The following is a 21,691-nucleotide window of genomic DNA, read 5'->3' as shown; positions in this document are numbered from 1 at the left end:
CTGCAGCTCCTGACGACTTCTCGTGGCCTCCCCAGTCCCCAGTCCCAGCGAAAACCCCCCCCTGCGATCGTCGGGATGAGGCCGGCCGTCTTCCTCCTCGTCGCGGTGGTGGTGAGCCTCCTCGCCAGCCGCGCCGCGGCCGACTTCTCGGCGCTGGCGCCGTGCGACGTGATGCAGCTGAGCCCGTGTGCGAGCGCGTTCACGGGGAAGGGTTCCCCCGACGCCCGCCTGCTGCGCCAGGCTCAAGTCCCACGGGCCCAACTGCCTTTGCCGGTATAAGGACGACGCCAACCTGAAGCGCCTCGTCGACACCAGACACAAGCGGAGGGTGTTCACCGCCTGCAAGGTGCCCGTGCCCAGCTGCTAGTAGCTCTCTAGCTCTCCGTCCGCGGCGCGCGCGGGTCGCGAGCCCCTGATCGCGGTAGCTGCTGAAGCGTAGGTGCCGGGTGGTCAGAGTCGGCTAGCACAAAGGCTCTGAAATAAAATGAAGACGAACTTTGGCACACGAAGAAACGGTAAGTTAGGATGGTTTCAGGTTTATGTCGAATAAAGTTGGGCTTGCCATATCTGTTTACTTGTTTGTTCCGATTGCTTAATGTTCTTAGTTACTGGATGTAGCAGAAGTTGAAAAACTCATGTCACTAATGTCAATTAGGAATCTCTATCCTTCTATGCCAGACGTCTGCTCGAATAAATGGATTCGAAAGCCCTATGGGGGTACCTCAAAAGTCCAAGAGCAGTTGCGGCAATACACGCTCTAGATGGGTGGGTTCGATAACAGTAGCGTCCTCCGCTTCAGCGATAAAAGCAGAACGTTGAATAGCCTCTGCACGAGAAATTCCTGAGTTAAAATTACAGAAATGGAATTGCTGCTGCTACATGCTAGCGTGAGGTTACGCAGCATTTTTCAGAGGTGCAAACCTGTAACGAATATGCGCAGAAGTTCACAGCTGACTTTAAGCGCGCTTGCATTGGCTGTCAGGTGAACACATCATGTCAGCATATCATGAGCAATACACAATAAGGTTGCAGCAAAGTTACTTTCAACTGTATGGTGTGGTGTCCAGCTGAACCATAAGGGCGAAAGTAATCGAATCAAATACAGCTTTCGAGCTCTTTCCAGTGCTAATGCTTGATCCCTTACAAAAAAAAAATCCAGTCCGACTTTTCAATAATGAAAACCATCTGTTCACTTAATTTTCTTTTTTTGTCTTAGTGACACTCTTATCCCAAGCTAGTACCAGAACTAAGCCACTAAATCAGCCATAACAAAGATGGAAAGATCTAAAGTTTAAAGCAGGTTTTAACATCATACCTGGGAACCTTTCACTGTCTAGTTCCAATCTAGACAGAAACCAGAAGATTAAAAAAACACTAATGAGGCATCAATACATAACTTACGTGTCAGTAGTTTAGTTTGCTCAGACAGCCTCGAACACTTGAGGCATGTAGGTGTGATTATTCAGATCAATACATAACGAACAAGATCAAATTGTTTTAGCCATTTCATATAGTTATTGCCAAATAAGATGATATTATCTCTCCTTTAGCAATAAAGCTTACACTCAAAAGTCAGAACACTGAAGCCATCTACTTGAACAGAAAACAGGTGCTAAGCTGAAATAACTTCTAGGTGCTAGGTGACCAAGATAAGTGTTTACTGCTATAACTACTAATCTGTAATCATTGAATATATCATAAAACCTGTTAAGTGCCTGCCTTGCTATACTGAAACCAGCTAGAAATGGATCTGTGCAGCCCCCTTGAATAATTTCAACCACAAATTTCATCTGGTAGACATTTATTACTGTTTTTTTAATGTCAAATGTTACTTGTTCTCAATGCTATAATAGGTACTCCCTCCATTTTAAAATGTACGGCGTGTTTTGGTTCATTGGGACAAGACTTTGAACATCTTAACATATCATTTATATTATACAAACTCATATTCATAAGAAAGTACTTTTCAGTTTTCAATAAGAGTCTAATAACATCAATTTTGTGTCACAAAAGCTGCTTACTAATAGAGTAATTATTGGTCAAAGGGTTGTCCTAATGAAACAAAATACGCCTTACATTTTGAAATGGAGGGAGTGTGCAATATGCACATCTCTATGTAGCCAGATAAAAGTTTAAGCACCAATTTTGTTTTGCTCAGTATTTGCGTTAAGTTTATGTAAGGGGAGTAGAGGGCACATTAGATAGTCGTGAACCACTGGCTGGGTTTCCACTGATGCCATTCGACTGCACCAAAGACTAAGGCATGCATTCACTAGAAGCCATTTCCAGTGCTAATGCTTGATCCCTTGAAAAAACAGAAATTCAGCCCCACTGTTTTCATTAAGAAAACCACCTGTTCACCAAAGTTTTTATCTTAATGATACTCTTACCCCCAAGTTACTACCAGAACTAAGCCACTAAGACAGCCATAACAAAGACAGAAATATCCCAAAGTTAAAAGCCAGTTTTAGCATGGTACCTGGGAACCTTTTTTTTTTGGAGGTAAATACAGTAGGGGAGGCCCCTACTGTGTTAAATATATTAAAATAGAGTTAAAAAAAACTGTACAGAAAGAAAGAAAAGAGGTTAGAACAGATTCAGAAAGAACTTTTAACTGAATTTGTCTAGTGGACACATATTACTGATTGCTAATGCGATAATATGTATGCACATCCCTATGTAGGCAACAAAAATTTAAGCGCCAATTTTGCTTTGTAGTCTTAACAGTCTATTAGTCTACGCAAGAAGGTGGGGGCTGGGGAACATTGGCTAATGGGTTTCTGTGCAAACAGATGCCATTTGACTGCACTAAAGACCAACACATGCTTTCTACAAGCTATTTCATCCTTTTATCCTAATGTTCGACAAGTGTCCTCATAATGTAACAAATCCTTGCCACTAGTAAAAGAAAAAGGAAAATAAAAGACTCACTTACCAGTTGTACTCCTGTTTCTCCTCGAGGTCTCCGGAGCAGGCTGCAAGAAAACAAAAGCACGCTCGTCAGTAGAAGAGGGGGAAATGGGCGGTCCAGAAAAATTTCTGAACACCTAGGTTTCGGCTGGACCCATGAATCACCTCGACGTCGATGTCCTCGTTGCCACCGGCACCCTTCTCCGCCCGCCGCCTCCACACCAGCTTGAAGATGGCGTGAATCAGGTCCTGCTCAAATCCCCCAAAAATAGGTTACAGCTCCCAGCAGAACCTGAATTTCAGCGGAAAGAAAAATCGGAGGAGGGAGGTTCGGTTGTGGTCAGGGGCAGATGAACTCACCGGATCGAATGTCTCGGCAGCGCGCGAGTTTCCGACGGTCGCATCTTTGTCCATGGCGGCTTGCAGCTTCGCTGGGACTGCTCGACCGCCGCCTCCACTGGTGACTGACCCACTAGCGCTCGAGTAGGAGTTGGGCTTACATAGCTACGACGGCCTTATAAGCTACGACGGCCACGTAGCTCTGCAACGGGCCTCCATAGAGTGGCCTTTTCAGGCCCATACGGTCGTGAATGTCGAACGTGCCGCGGAAATGCCGCCTGTGAGGCTGTGATGTGATGATGGACAGAGCAGAACATTGGATCCCGAACTGTGCATTTCGTCCGGATTCGATTGGTCGAGCGGTACGGCCTCTCGCGACCCGCGCCGTTTCCGACTTGTGGCCGTTTGGTACTTTGATGATGCGCCCCCACCATTGCCAGGCATGATTGTCCGAGCTACAATTTGCAGGTAAGGTCCGTTTGGCACTGCTCCTCGAGGGCATCTCCACCGGCTTCTCAAGGAGTTGTACTAGTACTTCTCAAAATGGCAAACGGCTTTGTTGCTGAAGCCACCGCAGAGCTGCAACCCAAAATGAATTGGATCGCGAGAAGGAAAAAAATTAGCTTCTCGCGGTTCCCCACCCACCCAGCCCATTGGTACCAAACTGCCCTTCAAGTTGGCCAAAAATCACACCTGAAATTGTCACTTGCAGGCGCTAGGACCGGCGGCTCCACCTCGACGATGTTGGCGCGAGCACGCCGCCCAGCTCTACGCTGCCTTCCCCGTGCCTATTGGCTTTGCGCCAAGCGGCTGAGCCGATGCTCCGTGATGCCTGGTGGGGATCCGGTGCAACGGGACAAGGATGGAGCAAGGCGGCGAGCAGCGCATGGGGCTGGAGTGGGGAGCAGCGGGGAGCGAAGCTGGATTGAGCGATGGAGGCGAGGTCGCGTGGAGGAAAGGAGGCGGCAGGAAAAGAAAGATGGATCGAATAAGGAAGAAAGAGATGCGGTAAAAAAAAAGGATTAAGGGAAGAGACTGGAGGAAAAGGTCCAGATAATAAGCAAGGAAAATATACGGTAAAAAAATAAAAAAAAGTAATGGTTATTGTTTGATTACATAACATGTGACAAAACTTGTAAATCTTTTTTCATTCCATATAAAATTATTACAGTTATCTAAAAAAAGAGTATGCCTACTTTTATAAATTACATAAAAGCCACACTAATTATTGCTTAAACAATAATACTTTAATCTATTTTTTAATTTCTAATGAACTTACATTATATACTAATATTAAACATTGAATTCACCTATTCAAACAATCCATATAGCCAAGGATATGTAGGATATTTGATCTCTTACATCCATTTAACTTTTGCTCCACCAGAAAAGCTGCTCTATGGGAGGAGCTATAGTTGGAACCATTTCAACCATAACCACAGCCTTGCCAAACGAGATCGAGCAAGCACCGGGTGCAGCCTGAGATCAAACTGCTACTACAACTCTCCAACACTGACACGGAGTCGGTGGGAGCACGACGGGACCGGCCTCGGCACAACAGAGCGTCGGAACGTCTCTTCCTCTTCTTTTCTGGAACAGAAAAGACCGTCTCTTTCTATCCGTTTCGATCCCATCTTCAGCTTCAAGAGTCCTGTCCTTTAACCAAACCACCGCCACCGCAACCGCGTGCACCACGAAAAGCCTGGGACGGATCCGATCCAACGGCCGGGGCGAGATCGATCGGCCGAAACGCAAGGTCGGCACGTGATCGAAGCGCCCAGACACGGCGCGAGGCGTGTGTCTGTGCCGTGCGCGCGATCGCAGCCCAGCCAGCCACCACCACCCACGGCGGCAGGAGGTACAGGAGGACCCGTCAGGAGGAAGCCCGAAGCCGAGCCGGAGCAGGCAGGGACCAAGCCCGGAGGAGGACGCTTGCTATATACTTATAGTATATATATAGCATCCCCCTCGCCAATCCCTCGCCGACCACCGAGGCTGCACAGGCTTTGCCGTCGCAACCACAGGTGCGGAGGCGCCGAGCAGCAGCAGTGGGGCCGAGCGCACTAGCCGAGTCGTCGACAGGGAGGATCGGAGGCGGGGCAAGTGGTTGGCGTATACGCTGTCAGGTGAGCGGGCGGGCGCCCTCCGTGCCGCATCTCGTTCACGCACTTGTTGCTGTCCGCTTCCGCGGCCGCGGCGCAGCGTTATTCCTCCTCCCGAGGTTGCTGATGGGCGCCGCTCCGGGCAATGCAGAAGGGAGACCGGCGCCGCCCGAGTCCCACGGCGCCATGGGGGGCTACGAGCTCGTCCACAGCGACGACGCGCCCGCCCTCGCGGTGGATCTGGAGGCCGGCGGCGGCGGCTTCCCCAAGAGCAGCGGCGGGCCCGCGAAGCGCGCTGCGGCGGGGACCTCTCCGGCGTCGACGGCGCCGGCGCGGCAGCGGCTCGTCTCCCTCGATGTCTTCAGAGGGATCACCGTGCTGGTACGTACTTACTTTCCTCTGCTCGCCTGCGAGCTCTTAATTTTTCATATTTTTTCTTGCCGCACTTCATTATACGTTTTAATCCACTACCAAATCGAATTGCTTGCTGAGTGGGTTTATGCTTTTAAATCCATCCTTTGATGCTCATGGTGCCAACCACGCATGTTCATGAACAATCATGATGCATGGTGGTGGTAGCAGTATCACCGGCGGTTAAGTTTCCTTTTTTCTCTTTTCCCTTTTTGTTCGTACTTAAACGGGGGTATAATCAAAAGAAACCAGGGTTGCTTAAACCAACCCATCAGTACAAGCTTTAGCTTTTTTGGAATTGGAGTATCACCAGCCAGCGAGGCCTGCATCGATAGACACGACGGCTTCCAGCTCTGCTCGCGCCGCCATGAACCTGTACTCTGTAGCTCCTCCACCTCTGTTCTCTTCTTCCTCCTGACTCTCTGAGTTTCTCTGACAGTCCATTATTCACTTCTTTTCTGTTGATTGATAGCCACTGCGGCCATTAGACGTTACCGTTAGGCAGAAGCTTAAGATTAGATCACCATCTTGATGCCTGTGGAGATATGGTTGTTTAGACCCGACGGAGATTAACAATCACCGGCACGGCTTGCCGGGTTCGCAAGGGTGCCTGCTCCTGTCGCATCACCCAGCCCCGACCCCAACGGGGTTAGAACCGTCGGTGCCCGGTCGTGTGGCCCACGCAATTCTCGCAATAAGAAAGGCCCCCCCGCTTACCACCACCGTACGGAAGTTCTTCAGATGTTGAACTCGAGCGAGTCGAGCTAGCTGCACGCCTGCACGGACGAGAGTTCATGCGTCAGAGTGTTGGACCTTTTTTTTAGTGGCTTAAGGTCTCTGTTGCTTACCTAGCTTCCCTGCGTTAGCTGGATAGAAAAATGGTGAAATTGTCAACTCTAGCTCACCTGTCCATGCGATCTTGAGTTCTTGATAAGTAGATGAGCGCATGTACCCCCGCCGGCCCCTTATATTTGACACCTAGAATAATCAGAGTATCATGTAGGAGTACACTTCAGATGCAGAGCTTAGAATACACAACAAAGCTGAGCGATTGATTGAGCCCGTAGCAGCAGAAATATGCTCGCACGGTGAGCGACATGATGCGTACTGAAAACGGAGTAGAAAATTAGGGTAGAACGAAGGGCCAGATTTGGAGCGGATTAGCGGAGGGGAAGTAAAGTTGAAAACCAGGAGCAGAGAAAAGAGATGCTGCAAATATTCTGCCATCATTTTCTACCCCTGCTGCTCTGTTTCCTTGGTGCCCCTTTAGGACAGAATTCATGCTAGCTTTGACTTTTCAATAAGCTTAAGGCCATGCACAAACACCCAAGATACGAAAACCATGTCGCTGGATTTGCAATTAGAAATAAGTACTCCAGAGATACCACAATTCAGTGGCATAATAGCTCTGTACAAAAGTAGCAAGCAAACCGCCTCAGAAATGGACAGCACAAACTCGAAACCATAGCACATTGACAGTAACAAGGAACATCAGAGTTGCTTGCTGCATGTAGTGCATTCTATGATTGCTTAGCATGGGAACCCGTCCTTGTTGCCTTGCCTAGCCAGTCGCGAATAGCATAGCCGGATAGGAGAAACAGTCCGTGGTCGTTGGGCGAGATCTGCTGGCCGGCGCCGTGTTCAGAGAAACAGCTGGAGACGCTGGAGTAGAATGTTAGGTAGCGGCCACGAGTCCTCCTGCTGCAGGGGAAAGAAACCGAAAACCGTAGTGGCGGCGTGCACGGCCAGCCGCATGGGTCGCCGGGCGAAATATTCCCAGGCCCGGCCGGGACGCCGCCCAAAAGCATATGCGTGCGTGACCCCGCGTCGCGTCGGCGAGCGGCCGATGGCCTCTCCACGTCGGGACAAAGCCCCATGGGACATGCATGTGACGGGGACGGGACGCGCCCCCGCGCCCCGCTCGGCTCCCGCGCGCGCCAGCCTTGGGAACGCCGGCGCGTCCCTCTCCCCCGGCGTGCGCACGCACGGGCGCCGACCCGGCCGCGCGCGACGGGACGCAAGAGGAGGAGCCTGTAGCAAGCTAGGCAGGCACGGTCGCGTTGGCTTTTGGCCAAACTTGTAGTGGTTGCGGTGTTGCTGTTGGGGAGGAGCAGTAAGCTCCGTGCTGTGTTCCACGGGTCGGCGCACGGCGTCATCGGCGTAAACCGACGCCACGGGCGGCGGCGGGGCCGGGCTTGTAGCCGGAGGGGATCGGTTCCACCTGTCGCACCACCGGGCGGGGCGAAGCGGGGCGGCGGGTGCGCCTGCTCCACATGTTCTCTCGCCGTAACCGCGGCGTTTTCTTTAGGCTTTCTTGCTTGGCCCGCGACGCCGGGGGCCGACACGAGACGCGGGAATCAGGGATGCGTGAGCTACAGGGGACCTCTCGCCCTCTGGACCCAAGGCTTTCAGGAACGCCTTCTGATCCCGTCCGGCAGCTTCATGTGTGCGACACATGACATGAAACCTGATCGGTGTCGCTGAAATTCCCTTGCGGGGTTAAAGAAAGCGGGGAGGAAAGATAGGATCTTGCTGCTCCATTGCTGGCCTCGGGCGCCAGACAGGTGTGTGGCGCAGGGCGCCGGTCCGGCCCCCACCCACCGGCAACAGACAGAGCTATACTGTCCTCCGCCGCGTAGATCGTGTGGCATGATGATACGGGCTGTCCTGCCCTTCCACCCGTACCAGCTCCGAGCTCTCTCCTCGTCTCCGATCCTAAAGGTCGCGCGCGACATCAGCGACCGACCGTGACGTGACCTTTGCGATCATCTTCGGCGCGGCGGCTGTAGCGTTACCTCGTCGCCGATCTTCTTCAGCACTCACATAATTCACGCGTGACTCCGGGAGGAGCAGCTGGGCAAGGGAGCAATGTCGGTGTCAGGCAATAAGGGCAACACAGCACAGCTCTACGAGCGACGACGACGACTCCTACCGCCACGGAAAAGGTCATCCTCATGTGGTCTACGACACCCTGAAACAAAGATGACCTGCCAAAAGAGCGCGGATCGAGTCGAGATCCACTGATGAAGTGATGATAAGCCTGAATTGAAGTCTTCCACACTGATACTACAAATCAAGGCGATCGGCCGGGCAACCTTTCGACGTCGCGTCAACACGACTGATCGGGTCCAGGGAGAAGAACTTTTCCAAGACGTGATCTTGGAACACGTCAGGGCTACTAGGTCTACGTGTGGTCACTCCCAGATTGCCCGAGTCCATGCTACAGGGTGAGCAGATGACAGAGCGACGGGCACGGGTGGCGCAGATCGTCAGGCGGGGCTCCCCGGCCTGGGGCGCCTCCGTCCTGCAGCAAGCTGGTCCCGGTCCGGCAGATGCCAACGCCCCAACGACGACGTTCATGGCAGGCTTCTATCTGCTGGGGCATGGCTGTGTCCTGTGTGTGCCTAGTGGATCGAAAATGACAGCCATGTTGGTATGCAGTATGCACACAGCACCACACGCGTACGTCTGCGCATACTATACCTTGCTGACAGTGATCGCTGTAGCTCTACTGCCGTAGCCTATCTCATCTCCAAGACCATACGCGTAGCTCTCTTCAATTCTCTCAAAATATCGAGCACCACCTTGATTTTTTTTGGTTGGGCAAAAGGGAAAAAATATCCATTAGTTGTTCATTGCGTGGAGAACGAACGACATGGCATGACCAATGGGGTGAGGTTGATTACTCCTTGCCCACCACGCGAAAGGTGACAGGGTACTTGTAGTAAGAAGAAGCTAGGCGATCTCCCAGCCTCCCAGGGGGACGGTAGGTTAGGTCCCCGTCGCCTTTGGTGATTCACCGCTGCACCTACTGCGGCTAAGTTGCTCGCCATGCTTGGACAGCAGAGGAGGCGTTTTTCTATTCGATCGCGACATTATTGGCAAAATGGCCATGGAGTTGCGTGGACGGCACAGATGAAGTCATCAACTGAAAAACCTTTCTAGGAATTTTTTTTAGGGCAAAACCTTCGTAGGATTAGCCATCTGCGTCACCAACAGCGTTGAGTGGCTCTTTGGGTCAATAGTGCGTCGTGCTTGCCACGAATCACGCGGCGGCAGATAGTGCTAAGCTACTCGCACCACGCAATGCCGTTGCCGTTGCCACGGTGCTACACTTGTGCTTGAGTGCGTAGCCGACGGTAACGGCTAACGTGCGCGCTTTCGTCTCCCCCGGTTAGAATATTTCGCCTTTCGAGGGTGAAATGCATTTGGAGGCCGGAATCTGATGCAACACCCCCATATGTAACGTGGAGCTTTCTTTTCCTTTTCTTTTTTCAAACGAATATGCAACGTGAAGTTGTTATCACTTTTCATCGAATAATCCTTACTTCGCTTCCCAAGATATTTGTAACCGTACAAGTTTTGAATATTAAAATATGGCGGCAATTCAAGAGCCACGAATTTAGTAGTGGAAAATAATCATTGACAGTCGAATCATATTCTGGTTTGATCATTTTTGCGTGACCAATCATGTGGCCTAGAGTTTCACCAGATGATTTACTATATTTTAGCCTCTAAGTAGATTTGTAGATGCTTGCTTTAGCCACTGGTACTTATCAATAATAATGTTGTACTGGTTCTCTGTCACTTTCATTGAAATAAAACACTTGTTTTAGATTCAAGCAGAAGTAAAATCAAAAGTCTCTTCTCTTATTGCAGCTGATGATCATCGTCGATGACGCTGGAGCATTCATTCCGGCCATGAATCACTCCCCTTGGGATGGCGTAACAGTGGCCGACTTCGTCATGCCTTTCTTCCTCTTCATCGTCGGAGTCGCGCTGGCGCTCGCGTACAAGGTAGTACACGCCGGCAAAAGCGAGATGGCAAAGCTTGTTTCCCCTTTGTTTCTGAAACCGCTAACAGTGACATCTAGGATTCGCTGAAACCTAATGATCGCGTCACCTTAATTTGTTTTACAGAGAGTACCGGACAAGTTGGACGCCACGAAAAAGGCGGTGCTCCGTGCCCTGAAGCTCTTTTGTCTTGGTCTTGTTCTACAAGGTATTATGGCAGCTATTTTTTTGTTCAAGTCAACTACGGTACACTTGTGATGAAATGCTTAAATGTTTCGATCTCATTTGCTGCTACACCACACAGGTGGATTCTTCCATGGTGTACGTAGTCTAACTTTTGGGGTTGACCTTCAAGAAATACGGCTCATGGGTATACTGCAGGTATCTGAAATGCGTCTTTTTGTTATATACGCTGTATATTTGTCTATTAGCAATGTATAATTGGTGTTTCGGTAAGTATGTAACTGATGTCGTGCATTCTTGGCTTCAGAGAATTGCAATAGCTTATCTGCTGACTGCTCTATGTGAAATTTGGCTCAAAGGAGATGAAGATGTAGATTATGGATTCGATTTGCTCAAGAGATACCGCTACCAACTGTGAGTTTTGACCAAAAGTACTCCCATTTTGGACTATGGAAAAGTGCATCGTTTGATATCCGTTTCTTATGTTTCTAACACTGTAATATGCTGCTGTTCATTCAGGTTCGTAGGCGCAATTGTGGCGATCACATACATGGCCCTGTTGTATGGTACCTATGTTCCTGACTGGGAGTATCAGACATCAGGCCCTGGTTCCACTGAAAAGTCCTTCTTGGTAAGTGCCACTTCTGACATTTTCTTATGCTAAGAAGTGTTCACTGAACATTGTTCAGTATTATTACCACTGAGAGGTGAACTGATGGGCTTCAAATTCCAAAAATTTAGGTGAAATGCGGAGTAAGAGGTGACACCAGCCCAGGTTGTAATGCAGTTGGCATGATCGACCGCAAAATCTTAGGCATCGAACATCTATATGGTCGACCGGTTTACGCGCGATCCAAGGTTTATAGCTTTTTCTGTCTCATTTTTTTGAGGAGATTTCGATCTTTTATTTATTTAGTCTTCTGATTATTCTTTTTTGTCCTGTGGCAGCAATGTAGCATCAATTCACCACAAAATGGGCCCCTTCCTCCTGACGCTCCCTCTTGGTGCCAGGCTCCTTTTGACCCTGAAGGCCTTCTCAGGTCAGTGAACGTCATTGCTTGAAATCTTCATCTTGGAAAATGCAATTCAAGTTCTGTAGCTGACTGTCCTCTCTTTCTGCTCTCACCAGTTCCGTGATGGCCATTGTGACATGCTTGATCGGGCTCCAGTACGGACACGTCATTGTACATTTCCAGGTACAGTAATTGCTCCCGATATATCAGCATACCATCCAGTTGACTAATGAAACAAAAGGTCTGAATTTTGTTCTCTTTCCTGAATCGGCTTTGCAGAAACACAGGGAGAGGATCATGAACTGGTTGATCCCTTCCTTCAGTATGCTAGTCCTGGGCTTCGCCATGGATTTCTTTGGTAAGCACTCCATGAGACCACTAACCTGCCCTGTACTACCCGTTCCTGAACATTGGCATTGACCGCTTCGTGATCTTTTTCAGGCATGCATATGAACAAGCCGTTGTACACCCTGAGCTACACCTTGGCCACCGCCGGCGCCGCCGGTCTCCTCTTCGCAGGAATCTACACGCTGGTCGACCTCTACGGTTACCGGCGGCCGACCGTCGCCATGGAGTGGATGGGGATGCACGCACTGATGATCTACGTCCTCATCGCGTGCAACATCCTGCCCATCTTCATCCACGGCTTCTACTGGAAGGAGCCCAAGAACAACCTGGTAAGTTTTGACGGATGCTGTAACCTTCGCTTCAACCACGTTTCAGTGAACACAACTGGAAGTCTGAACCTGATTTCGTCGGCATCTATCTTACGAGCTTGATGGCCTTGTGTTGCAGCTGAAGTTCGTCGGAATTGGGGCATGAGGTGGTGACCATACACGGATACAGAGATTATTTAGGAGTCTATTCGGACAGAGATAGAGAAGCACATGCATTCAGGCCTAGTTTTGCTACATGGCCAGTGCATCATTGTTGCTGCACAGAGTGCCTCTCTCTGTGAGCCCTTGTATATGATAAAGAAGCATTGTGTATATGCTGACGACACGATATATTAAAGAAAATATAGTAGTACAGATTCTTACACGAATCACGGTGGAGATTGTCACCATGCGGAAGTAGACAAAGTGTGGTAATCCCAAATGCGTGCTAAGCGATGACCGATGGATGATACAAGAGATGGAGATGGGCTGACTACTGGCCTGCTAGCAGCCAGCCTCTCTGAGAATATCTTGTTCGTACGAGCCCATCGGTAGATAGGCCCGGTTGAATTGGGTTTGCCCATTAGGCCCAATTTTCCCCTGACTGAATGTAGAATGGGCCGGTTCTCTTATTGCCGCTAAATGATTTTGGTAAGTTGATTGAAAATGTTTTTTTTCCCTCGACAACAGATAAACTAAATAGCCTACTACTATGTTCAATCTAATAACCTTGTCAAACTAAATATAATAGTGGATTTTTAGTTTGATGACCAAACAACAATTCCTTCTTGCTGGACTGCTGGTATTATAAGCCCAATGCTCCCGGGCTAATTGCGCCGGCGTCGTAAACGGACACCACGGTCCACAGGACGGCGATGCTCGTCCATGCGCCAGAAATGCTCTACTCCGGTCTGATGTGGCAAATCCCCCCAGCAGTCCGCAGATCAATACAAGAAGAGGCCAATTTAATTGATTCGTCCAGCTCGTACACTCCATGTTCAAAGAGTACTCCTGTTTGGAACACATCCCCCATTACCCCCAACGGACTTTCAGAAATTCGAACGGAACAGTTCAATTCTCACAGGGTTTAGTGAAGTTCCAAAAAATGGGGCGCCTGCATGCTTTGAACAGCATACAGAGGCAGTAAACATGTCCTGCTTTAGTGTTCAATGACAGATTCCTGTATGCCGCGCACCCATAAAATGGGACTTGTGGTTGTCCCATTACATTACTTTCGGATGTAACCAAAACTTCCACTTACATTAATTTCCTTATTTACCAAACTGCATCTATTTGTGACTGATCCAGCAATTTGCAGACTCACCGCATCAAACCCGTCGTTTCAGTATCCATCTTTGGTTGCCAATTCCAAAACACCGAAGAAACAAGAGAATCATGGATAGAGCGACTGACCGCACACAAGTTGAAATTTACACATGTAGTGCAGGCAGTGATTGTTCCGTCCCCCATGGCCGATAAGGTCAGCTATCGCTGAGCGCAATCAGCTGGTCAACAACACCAGGGTCAGCAAGCGTGCTCGTATCACCGAGCTCGTCTAGTTGCCTGGATGCAATTTTCCGCAGGATTCTTCGCATGATCTTCCCACTTCGTGTCTTAGGGAGCCCCGGTGCCCAGTGGATCTTATCAGGAGCAGCAAATGCGCCAATCTACACATGAAAAGGTGCAAAGATTATGCTGCGGAGAAAATTTCGAATCGACAATGTTCGATCTGCTCCCGAAAAGAGTGAAAAATATTAAAGTGAGGCACATTGTAGGTTCCATCAAGAAAAGAGAAGGTAATTATTAATCACAGGTTATTTGCCACCACAGACATCTTCAAGTATTCATACCTGGCCGCGGACTGTCATAATGAGGCTTTTTCTTAGATCATCACTGTAGGCAACGCCATCCACCAAAGTCACAAAAGCATATATCCCCTGCCCTTTAACCTACAACATGTAGTTATTTTTTTTAGAATCGGGTTCGATTAAAGAGGGGGAGTCAGATATGGAGCACTGCGGAGAAAAAAAGTTTTAAGCTCTGAACTTCACCTCATGGTCAATACCAACAACAGCGGCCTCGGCACATTTTGGATGTGAAACCAGAGCAGACTCAACTTCGGCTGTCCCAATCCGGTGTCCACTAGAATATTCAAAGGAATATGAGATATTCACATGTGGGTAACTTCTTTGAACCATCAAATGAATCAACATCAAGCAGAATGAATCAAACATGTGGCTCAATTTACCTCACATTGATAACGTCATCAACTCTTCCAGTCAGCCAGTGGTAGCCATCTTTATCCCTGACATGCATATTTAATTAGTTATGGTTTTACACATTTACTGCATCAATAGATATAATGATGAGTTACCTTCTGCAGCCATCACCCGAGAAATAATATCCAGCAAACGGTTTGAAGTATGTCGTCTCATATCTGTCTTGATCTCCATAGAGAGTCCGGAAAGCCCCAGGCCATGACTTCTTTATGCAAAGATATCCACTGCATTCTCCTTCCATTTCCCGCCCTTTCTCATCAACAATGACTGGCTGTGAATCAGGTAAAGTTATTACAAAATAAGGGGATCACGAACTTCTATTTCAGAAAACTAATGTTTATGGTGTGTACCTGCACACCGAAGAAAGGAAATGTTGCTGATCCTGGTTTTTGAGGCCAAGCGCCAGGTAAAGGAGTGATCTAAAACATAATAATTACACTTCAATATGATATGTAAGATGACACACACTTATTAAACTCTAAAAGCATCCTTAAAAATTTATGAAGACACTTACCATGAATCCACCAGTTTCAGTTTGCCACCAAGTATCTGATATGGGGCATCGTGAGTCACCAATTACATCATAGAACCATCTGAAATGAAGAACAAAGCATGTAAGACTTTTCAGCACTAGAAATTTTAAGATTTAGCAGTGATTACAAACCTCCATGCAGTTGGATTAATTGGCTCACCCACACTTCCAAGCACTCGGAGGGATTTGCGAGAGTACCGAGAAACATACTATAGATAGAATGGAAAATCAGAAGGTTAAACAGGATGAAAACGTTGACCAGCGAAATTAAAATTATTTGGACTATATCACTCTGAAGATATGTTTTGTACTATTATGCATGCAAGCTCCACAGAAAAATGCTAACATTCAATGGAAATAGCAATCAAATTGATACTTTACCAGCAGCACAAATTAAGAAGTTTCCTTTTGATCTTATATCTAGGAACTGGAGCATAAACAGTAGGGTTGAATAACACACCTGGCATTCTAGGATGACTAAAAAGAGCTACAACATTTAATTGAGAATACAAGTAGTAAGCAGCTAGCTGTGTTACCTCAGTACCATCACGCATGAGTGAGCGTATAAGTGTTGGTGCGGTATAAAATATTGTCACTCCATATTTGTCAACAATGTCCCAACACCGACCAGGATCAGGGTAATTTGGAGCCTAGAAGTCATGTTCAGGAAAACACATGACAAAATTAGACATAGAACAATTCAAAAGAAGCCAAAACCATGAGTTACAGTTAATAGCACAACATCTATAAAATGTTCTGCAGTTACCCCTTCGAAAACGAGAACTGTGGCTCCATTCAGCAGAGGACCATATGTCACATAACTATGTCCAGTAATCCAACCACAGTCCGCAGTGCACCTTAGTAAGTGAAACAGAGGAACAATAGTAAGAAAACGGCAGGTACTAGAGACCCAATGACTTCAGATAAATATTTTCTCTGCCCAAAGACCAACAAAGACATTACCAGTATACGTCCGCTGGCTTGTAGTCAAATGCATGCTTAAATGTTGTTGCAGAGTAGACCATATAGCCCCCAGTTGTATGCAACACACCCTGTATGGTTCATAGTATGTTAATGGTTTGGTTAAAGGGGTAGAGGAACAATCTATAAGTTTAAGAGTTAAGACTACCTTTGGCTTTCCTGTACTGCCACTTGTGTACAGAAGAAACAATGGATCCTCTGCATCAACCCATTCCACATCACATTTAGTTGGGAAATTGGGAACAACATCCTGAGGGACATCATCATGTATTCAGAATCAAATAACCCATATTCTACTGATATAAGCGTTCAAAAATGTTCTAGTGACATGACGTGAAACAAAAGTGTTTGGCAAGAGAATTTCCGGATGACACAGTAATTCCAGAGGTTCTGTGCATACTGCCTAGCAATTCTGATGTGACATCGAATATAATTCAACTTGTTTGTCTTCGACATACCTGCCACCAAACATCTCTCCCTGGTTTCCAACGTGTGTCTACTTTATTCAGTGCTGACTGATTTTCATATGTCAAGCAAATGCCTTCGCAGCACCAGAAAATTTCACATTAGATTTCTTCAAACAAGATCAGTACATACTCATTAAACAAACTTTATGCTGTGAGATGATCAAGAGAATAATATTGCTTTGGAGTTTGGGCTTTTTCTTAAGGCGTCAACAGAACACATCAAGGCATATAAAAAATAAGGAAGCAAGATGAAATATTCAGGAGGTAAGAACTACAATCAAGATGAAATTTGATTGACGTGTAGCTCTAGATTATCCATTTTATAATATGATCTTGTAAAAATGTGGTACCGGGACAAAATTTTCATATATTTTGTAGAAATAAAAATTTCACACAAAAATATAAGAAAGCCAAGGCACTAAACCTTTAAAATATCTAACTCCATGAGATATTTCATCACTGCAATTTCCTAGAGTCTAAGAACCGTAGGAAACAACACATGGACACAGAACAGGAGCAAAGTAGACTAGATGCAATTGTATTGAAGCTCAATTTTGCAAACAGGCCTGACACCCATCCTCGTAGAAGTCAGATTCTAGTGCATACCTACATCAACTCCATTCTTTGCACTTTCAACCAGAGCAGTGTCAACTATATCTTTGAGAGGGATGGCTTTCAGCCCTCTTTTCACAGCATTGCAGGTAATCACAACCTTAGGCTTGCAGTCAATGATTCTTTGTGCTATTGCATCAGCAGAGAAGCCAGCAAACACAACCTGAACATAATCGAGCATCATAACAGGCAAGCATACACAGGATCATTCAGAGCAATCACAGCACAAAATGGTATAGCAATTACCGAATGAACAGCACCGATGCGAGCACATGCAAGCATTGCAATGGGAAGCTCCATCAACATTGGCAGGTAGATCACCACGGCATCACCCTTTCCAACACCGACGCTTTTCAAGTAATTCGCCAGCTACCACAAAGCAAACCAGAACATATTAGGCCCCTCTGGACTCTGTAAATACCGCTGTCACGCTATATGCATTTGTATCAGTAGAAGAGAATGAAGATTTACCTGGCAAACCTGGTCCAAGAGCTCAGAGTATGTGAGCTTCCCGTCATCACTGGGCTCGTTCCCCTCCCAGTACATGGCAATTTTGTCCCCGTTCCCAGACTCTACATTGCGGTCCACCGCATTGTAGCATATGTTGGTCTTCCCCCCTTTGAACCACTGCCAGTGCCAAGCAACAAACAACCCATCATTATCAAGATCCATTTACCCTCACACCACTAGAGAGTAGAGACAACCATTGAAACCAACCAACCAACCAACCACTTACTTCAATCTTGATCGGCCCCTTGGTGACATCGAGGTTCTCAGAGCAAACTGCATCAGGGTTCCACTTCTGCTTCCAGTAGAACTCCTCCGCAATCTCCGACCAGAACCCAGCCGGGTCGTCGATCGACCTCTGGTACATCTCCCGGTACTGATCACAGTTCATGGCAAAAAATATCCAAGTTACTCCCCACATTCACCACCAAAAGTAACTCAGAAATTCACAGACACCGAATGTTCGATCCATGTACACGGACCATATGAAATGCGAACCCACACACAGATAAGAGGGGAAAACAACACGGGTCGGCAGGTCCCAGAGCCCAGTCACGCGGCTTTGTTTTCTAGTCCCTGTCTGCGTCATCTGAGACCCCTGGATCACGACCAGCCGCACACTCAGCGGCGCAAAAGCGCAGGCGGCCGAACGCGCGCGCGCCACCCATTTCGAACACGGATCGGGACAAACCGGAACGGAAGAGAGAGGGTAAGGAAGGGCGCGCGTCAGCAGGAGTACGATCGATCACCTGCTGCGTGGAGGAGACGAGAGCCTGGGCGGCGAAGTCGGCGCTGGGGTGGACGAGGAGGCCCGGGTCGTCGTCGAGCGCCGGCAGCGGGTCGCCCAGCACGGCCGCGCACGGCCTGCCGCCGTTCCGCGGCTTAGCGGCGCCGGCGGCCACCGCCAGCGCACCCAGGTGCCCGGTCGCGCCCATGGGAGTGGGACTGGGACTGGGACTGTGACTCCCCCGGCGTCGCCGCAACCGAGACGAAGATGAGGGTAGAGGAAGGGTCGGCGTCGGCGCGGGAAAGAGCGGCGGGATCGCGGGGCGGGCGCACCCGCTGGTGGTGGCGTATATATGGTGGGCCATGACGCGCGGCGAGCGGGCACCTGATGGCCTCCGCTCACCTCACCTCACCACCTGCTGGTTGCTGCAGCTCGGCCGTGGCCGTGGACCAATTCTCCTCTGACTTTACAGGTTGCTCTCGGCTATCCGGCCGCGCCCGTCTGGTGGCGGAGGCAAATCAAGCGGGCGGAAAAGCGAGAAGCCGAGTTGGTCTCGCCTTCGCCTTGCCTTTTTTCTGGTGGCGCTGGGAGCCGCGGCGGCGGTAGCGTATCCTTCCTGCTGCTAGTGCTAGCCTACGACTACTAGAGGGTCGCCGGTGACGGGAATGGAAGGGGAGACGCCCGCGCCCCGGCCGGGCCCGGTCGTTTATACGTGCGGTGCGCGCTGGGGGTTCGAGGAATGATGAGGGGTAGTCGGGTAGATCGGCGGGAGGCCGGGCCGGGATGTGTGGCTGGGATTTGGACGGTCTTTGACTGACTCGCCTGGTTGTTTTTCCTGAGCGGGCCGGTCCGGTCGTTTTTTGCGATGCTTCCTGCGTCGGGCTCGTCGTCACTAGACTTGGCGGCTTGGCGCGTTCCTGGTTCGCGTCTAGAAGGCCCGGACAGAAATGGTAAAGAACTCCGTGCTGCTCCCGTTCCGGTTTCCACTCCATGTGCAGTGCACGCTTGCGCCATGCGAGCGGGGGCCTGCCTGATGCTTTGATCTCTGCAGTTTTACTGCTGCTGCTCGTTGCTAGCTGCTACCAACAACACGGTATGTCACCTAGTAGTGACGAAGGATTGAAAGAAACAGGGGTGGAAGTGTGGAACCTGCCCTTTGTTAGTACTTTGCTTACAGTTTCTGGTGATCGCGGATCGGTTAATCCGGGGACACCCCAAGCGGACGAAAAACTGCGGCTCCGGCTGCACTGGGGCCACGCGTACGTACGTGCGAATCGTGGAAAGTGACGGCGCAATCCCCACCTCTGCCCCCACATCGACGACTCCGACGAAACGAGCGAGCTACACCGCCGCCGACGGCGATGCGCGATCCGATCGGGGTATCTCGTGCGACGTGCCAAGTGTTTGGTACATGAAGTCACGTCGGATGTTTTTATACCAATTAAAAGGACTAAACGTAGTAATTGCATAAGTCGTGGGACAAATTTATTAAGCCTAATTAATCCATGATCAGCATATATTTACTGTAGCAACACATGATCAAATCATTGACTAATTGGATTTAATAGATTCATCTCGCGAATTAATCTTCATTTATACAATTATTTTTATAATTAACCTATATTCAGTACTTCTAATTAGCATCTAAACATTTAACATGACAGTGACTAAACTTTAATCGCACGAACCAAACACCCCATCACGCGCGGTAACCGGTGAGGGGTCGCTCTGGTCACGTTCCCGGTTCAGCTCGCATCTCCTCTCGGTCCCTGTCGCGGAAACCCGCAGCCATCTTTGCCGTTGGTCGGATCGGATCGAACGCGCGCAAGATATTTCGACGCGGACTTTGATGAGCGGGCCCTGCCCACTGTCCGAAGGTTAGTTCCAAGAGTGGGTCCAGCTCCTGAGAGCTCGAAGCTGTAGAACGGAAACAAGCTAAAGCTACCCGCAACCCCAACGCAGAAACATAGGAAGGTCCCGTCCATTTCGTGACCGGGCGCAGAAAATGTGATCGGTCGCGGGTGCGGTGGGGTTGTCACGTAATGAGCACGCAAGTTACCCATCCGAAAAAAAAAGTTCTGTTAGTTGGGCAGAATGAATTACCTATGGAGTATCCAGCAAGTCTCCAAGTGACGGAGAGTACTATCTTCCAAATGCATTATGTCCTACAACTCCAAGCAAGTGTAGCTTTTTTTTTCATGTGTCTCATTTCTAGTTCCATTTCACTTGCAGCAGCTATGCATCCATCAGTTCAGTTGGAAGTTTTAGAAATAACCGAAAGATGGTGGGCTGTTCAGCTGCTGGCTGCTTGGTTCGGGCCTGGCAGGCCATCAGTCTTTGCAGATTTTTAGGCCCGTGATAACATGGACATTTCAGTGTTCGGCCCACCTATTTCATCGAAGGACCTGACGCACGACCAATTTTTCTCGGCCCTCCTTAAAGGCCTGAGCCCATATATGGTTATCAGGCTCGTTTATACAGTATTAATAATGTACTGGACCAAATCAATCTCTCTTTGGTCTTTGCTGCTGGTAGGAGGGGGGCCCAAATAAAGTGGTTTGGGATCAGCGTTGTTTCACCATCAATCACGTGCTGTATTTCCCAAGAGGGCTACCATGAAAGATGGCGACATGCCGCCATGGCGTCGCCGCAGAACTGAGTGGCTCGTACGTGACGTGATGGTAGTATCTTTTCACTTGCACGATACGCTACTATACTAATCTTCTTCTCGATAAATATCAAAGCACACTACTACATCGTCCAAAAGGAGGAAGCGCGCGCGCGCGCGCGCACACGTTCTCCAAGCATGCATGTCACTGTTCGTTATCTCGCTTTTGGCACTGTCGAATTGGGCTCTCTTTTTGTGGGACGCGCCGTATATTTGGCGAGGATTGCGTCTGGATTTGGGAACAAAAATAACCCACACGGTCACACCAACCCATGATCTCTGGCCGCCCACCTGCGTCTAAACTGTCAATGTGCGGATCTACACGGACTCAGGTCGATCGATCCATTACAGTGGTCAAGCCACTACAGTGCCGTTTACGAACAATCAGGGAGAGACTGGGACACATAAATTTCCACACCATACAGTAGAGACGGTGAGTGTGTGAGGCGGTGTGGACATATACACAAGCAGCCCACTTCTTTCCGGCTCGAAAATTTTTAGTAACTTCTT

The 21,691-nt window shown here is 48.8% G+C and overlaps 3 protein-coding genes and 1 pseudogene across 9 annotated transcripts in view; 2 read left to right on the top strand and 2 right to left on the bottom strand.

Annotated features, from left to right (window-relative positions):
• LOC101778718 (protein MHF2 homolog) overlaps positions 1-3,396 on the bottom strand; it is a 6,135-nt gene extending 2,739 nt beyond the window's left edge. The window contains exons 1-6 of one of the 6 annotated variants that reach the window (XM_022827950.1): positions 3,271-3,396; positions 3,076-3,159; positions 2,936-2,975; positions 922-975; positions 722-826; positions 284-425 (exon numbers count right to left, since the gene is read on the bottom strand). In XM_022827950.1, the coding sequence (XP_022683685.1) occupies positions 723-826; positions 922-975; positions 2,936-2,975; positions 3,076-3,159; positions 3,271-3,324 (336 nt within the window). In that variant the 5' untranslated portion in view covers positions 3,325-3,396 and the 3' untranslated portion in view covers positions 284-425; position 722. Of the gene's footprint in view, positions 1-283; positions 496-566; positions 827-921; positions 976-2,935; positions 2,976-3,075; positions 3,160-3,270 lie in introns of those variants that run through there. The other 5 variants (XM_022827951.1, XM_022827949.1, XM_022827948.1 and 2 more) reach the window with 5 other exon arrangements.
• LOC101778318 lies at positions 62-574 on the top strand (annotated as a pseudogene).
• A 1,821-nt stretch (positions 3,397-5,217) lies between the features above and the next one.
• On the top strand, positions 5,218-12,797 carry LOC101777371 (heparan-alpha-glucosaminide N-acetyltransferase). 2 transcript variants are annotated; one of them, XM_012847664.3, is made up of 13 exons: positions 5,218-5,375; positions 5,503-5,732; positions 10,422-10,559; positions 10,683-10,764; positions 10,861-10,937; positions 11,047-11,153; positions 11,259-11,370; positions 11,481-11,597; positions 11,688-11,779; positions 11,869-11,935; positions 12,032-12,110; positions 12,194-12,429; positions 12,548-12,789. In XM_012847664.3, the coding sequence occupies exons 2-13, from the start codon at positions 5,538-5,540 to the stop codon at positions 12,572-12,574; spliced, it is 1,329 nt and encodes a 442-aa protein (XP_012703118.1). In that variant the 5' UTR covers positions 5,218-5,375; positions 5,503-5,537; the 3' UTR covers positions 12,575-12,789. The 2 variants fall into 2 exon arrangements, with proteins under 2 accessions (XP_012703118.1, XP_004975514.1); XM_004975457.3 differs by lacking the exon at positions 5,218-5,375 and having other exon boundaries at positions 5,399-5,732; positions 12,548-12,797.
• A 665-nt stretch (positions 12,798-13,462) lies between these two features.
• On the bottom strand, positions 13,463-19,197 carry LOC101776963 (acetyl-coenzyme A synthetase, chloroplastic/glyoxysomal). The gene is made up of 18 exons (XM_004975454.3): positions 18,536-19,197; positions 18,016-18,162; positions 17,751-17,906; positions 17,526-17,648; positions 17,274-17,442; positions 16,659-16,741; positions 16,349-16,450; positions 16,183-16,271; positions 15,986-16,076; positions 15,756-15,869; positions 15,352-15,428; positions 15,202-15,280; positions 15,038-15,106; positions 14,783-14,958; positions 14,657-14,713; positions 14,460-14,550; positions 14,259-14,357; positions 13,463-14,075 (listed from the first exon to the last, which is right to left on the bottom strand). Exons 1-18 carry the CDS (start codon positions 18,875-18,877, stop codon positions 13,890-13,892), a joined length of 2,250 nt encoding a protein of 749 aa, XP_004975511.1. The 5' UTR covers positions 18,878-19,197; the 3' UTR covers positions 13,463-13,889.
• Positions 19,198-21,691: the final 2,494 nt, after the last annotated feature.

The sequence above is a fragment of the Setaria italica genome, chromosome VII (genome assembly GCF_000263155.2).
Source record: "Setaria italica strain Yugu1 chromosome VII, Setaria_italica_v2.0, whole genome shotgun sequence".
Taxonomy (NCBI): domain Eukaryota; kingdom Viridiplantae; phylum Streptophyta; class Magnoliopsida; order Poales; family Poaceae; genus Setaria; species Setaria italica.
Note: the sequence above shows the minus strand (reverse complement) of the source record. Positions and strands in the feature narration are given on the sequence as shown.

Coding starts and splice junctions, on each gene's coding strand:
- LOC101777371 (XM_004975457.3), top strand. CDS start 5,478: ATGGGCGCCGCTCCGGGCAATGCAGAAGGGAGACCGGCGCCGCCCGAG. Junction 10,765..10,860: donor TCTTGGTCTTGTTCTACAAG/GTATTATGGCAG, acceptor TACACCACACAG/GTGGATTCTTCCATGGTGTA. Junction 11,371..11,480: donor CCACTGAAAAGTCCTTCTTG/GTAAGTGCCACT, acceptor CCAAAAATTTAG/GTGAAATGCGGAGTAAGAGG.
- LOC101776963 (XM_004975454.3), bottom strand. CDS start 18,877: ATGGCCCACCATATATACGCCACCACCAGCGGGTGCGCCCGCCCCGCG. Junction 17,907..18,015: donor AGGGGCCGATCAAGATTGAA/GTAAGTGGTTGG, acceptor TGGCACTGGCAG/TGGTTCAAAGGGGGGAAGAC. Junction 15,870..15,985: donor CAGTTCTCGTTTTCGAAGGG/GTAACTGCAGAA, acceptor CATGACTTCTAG/GCTCCAAATTACCCTGATCC.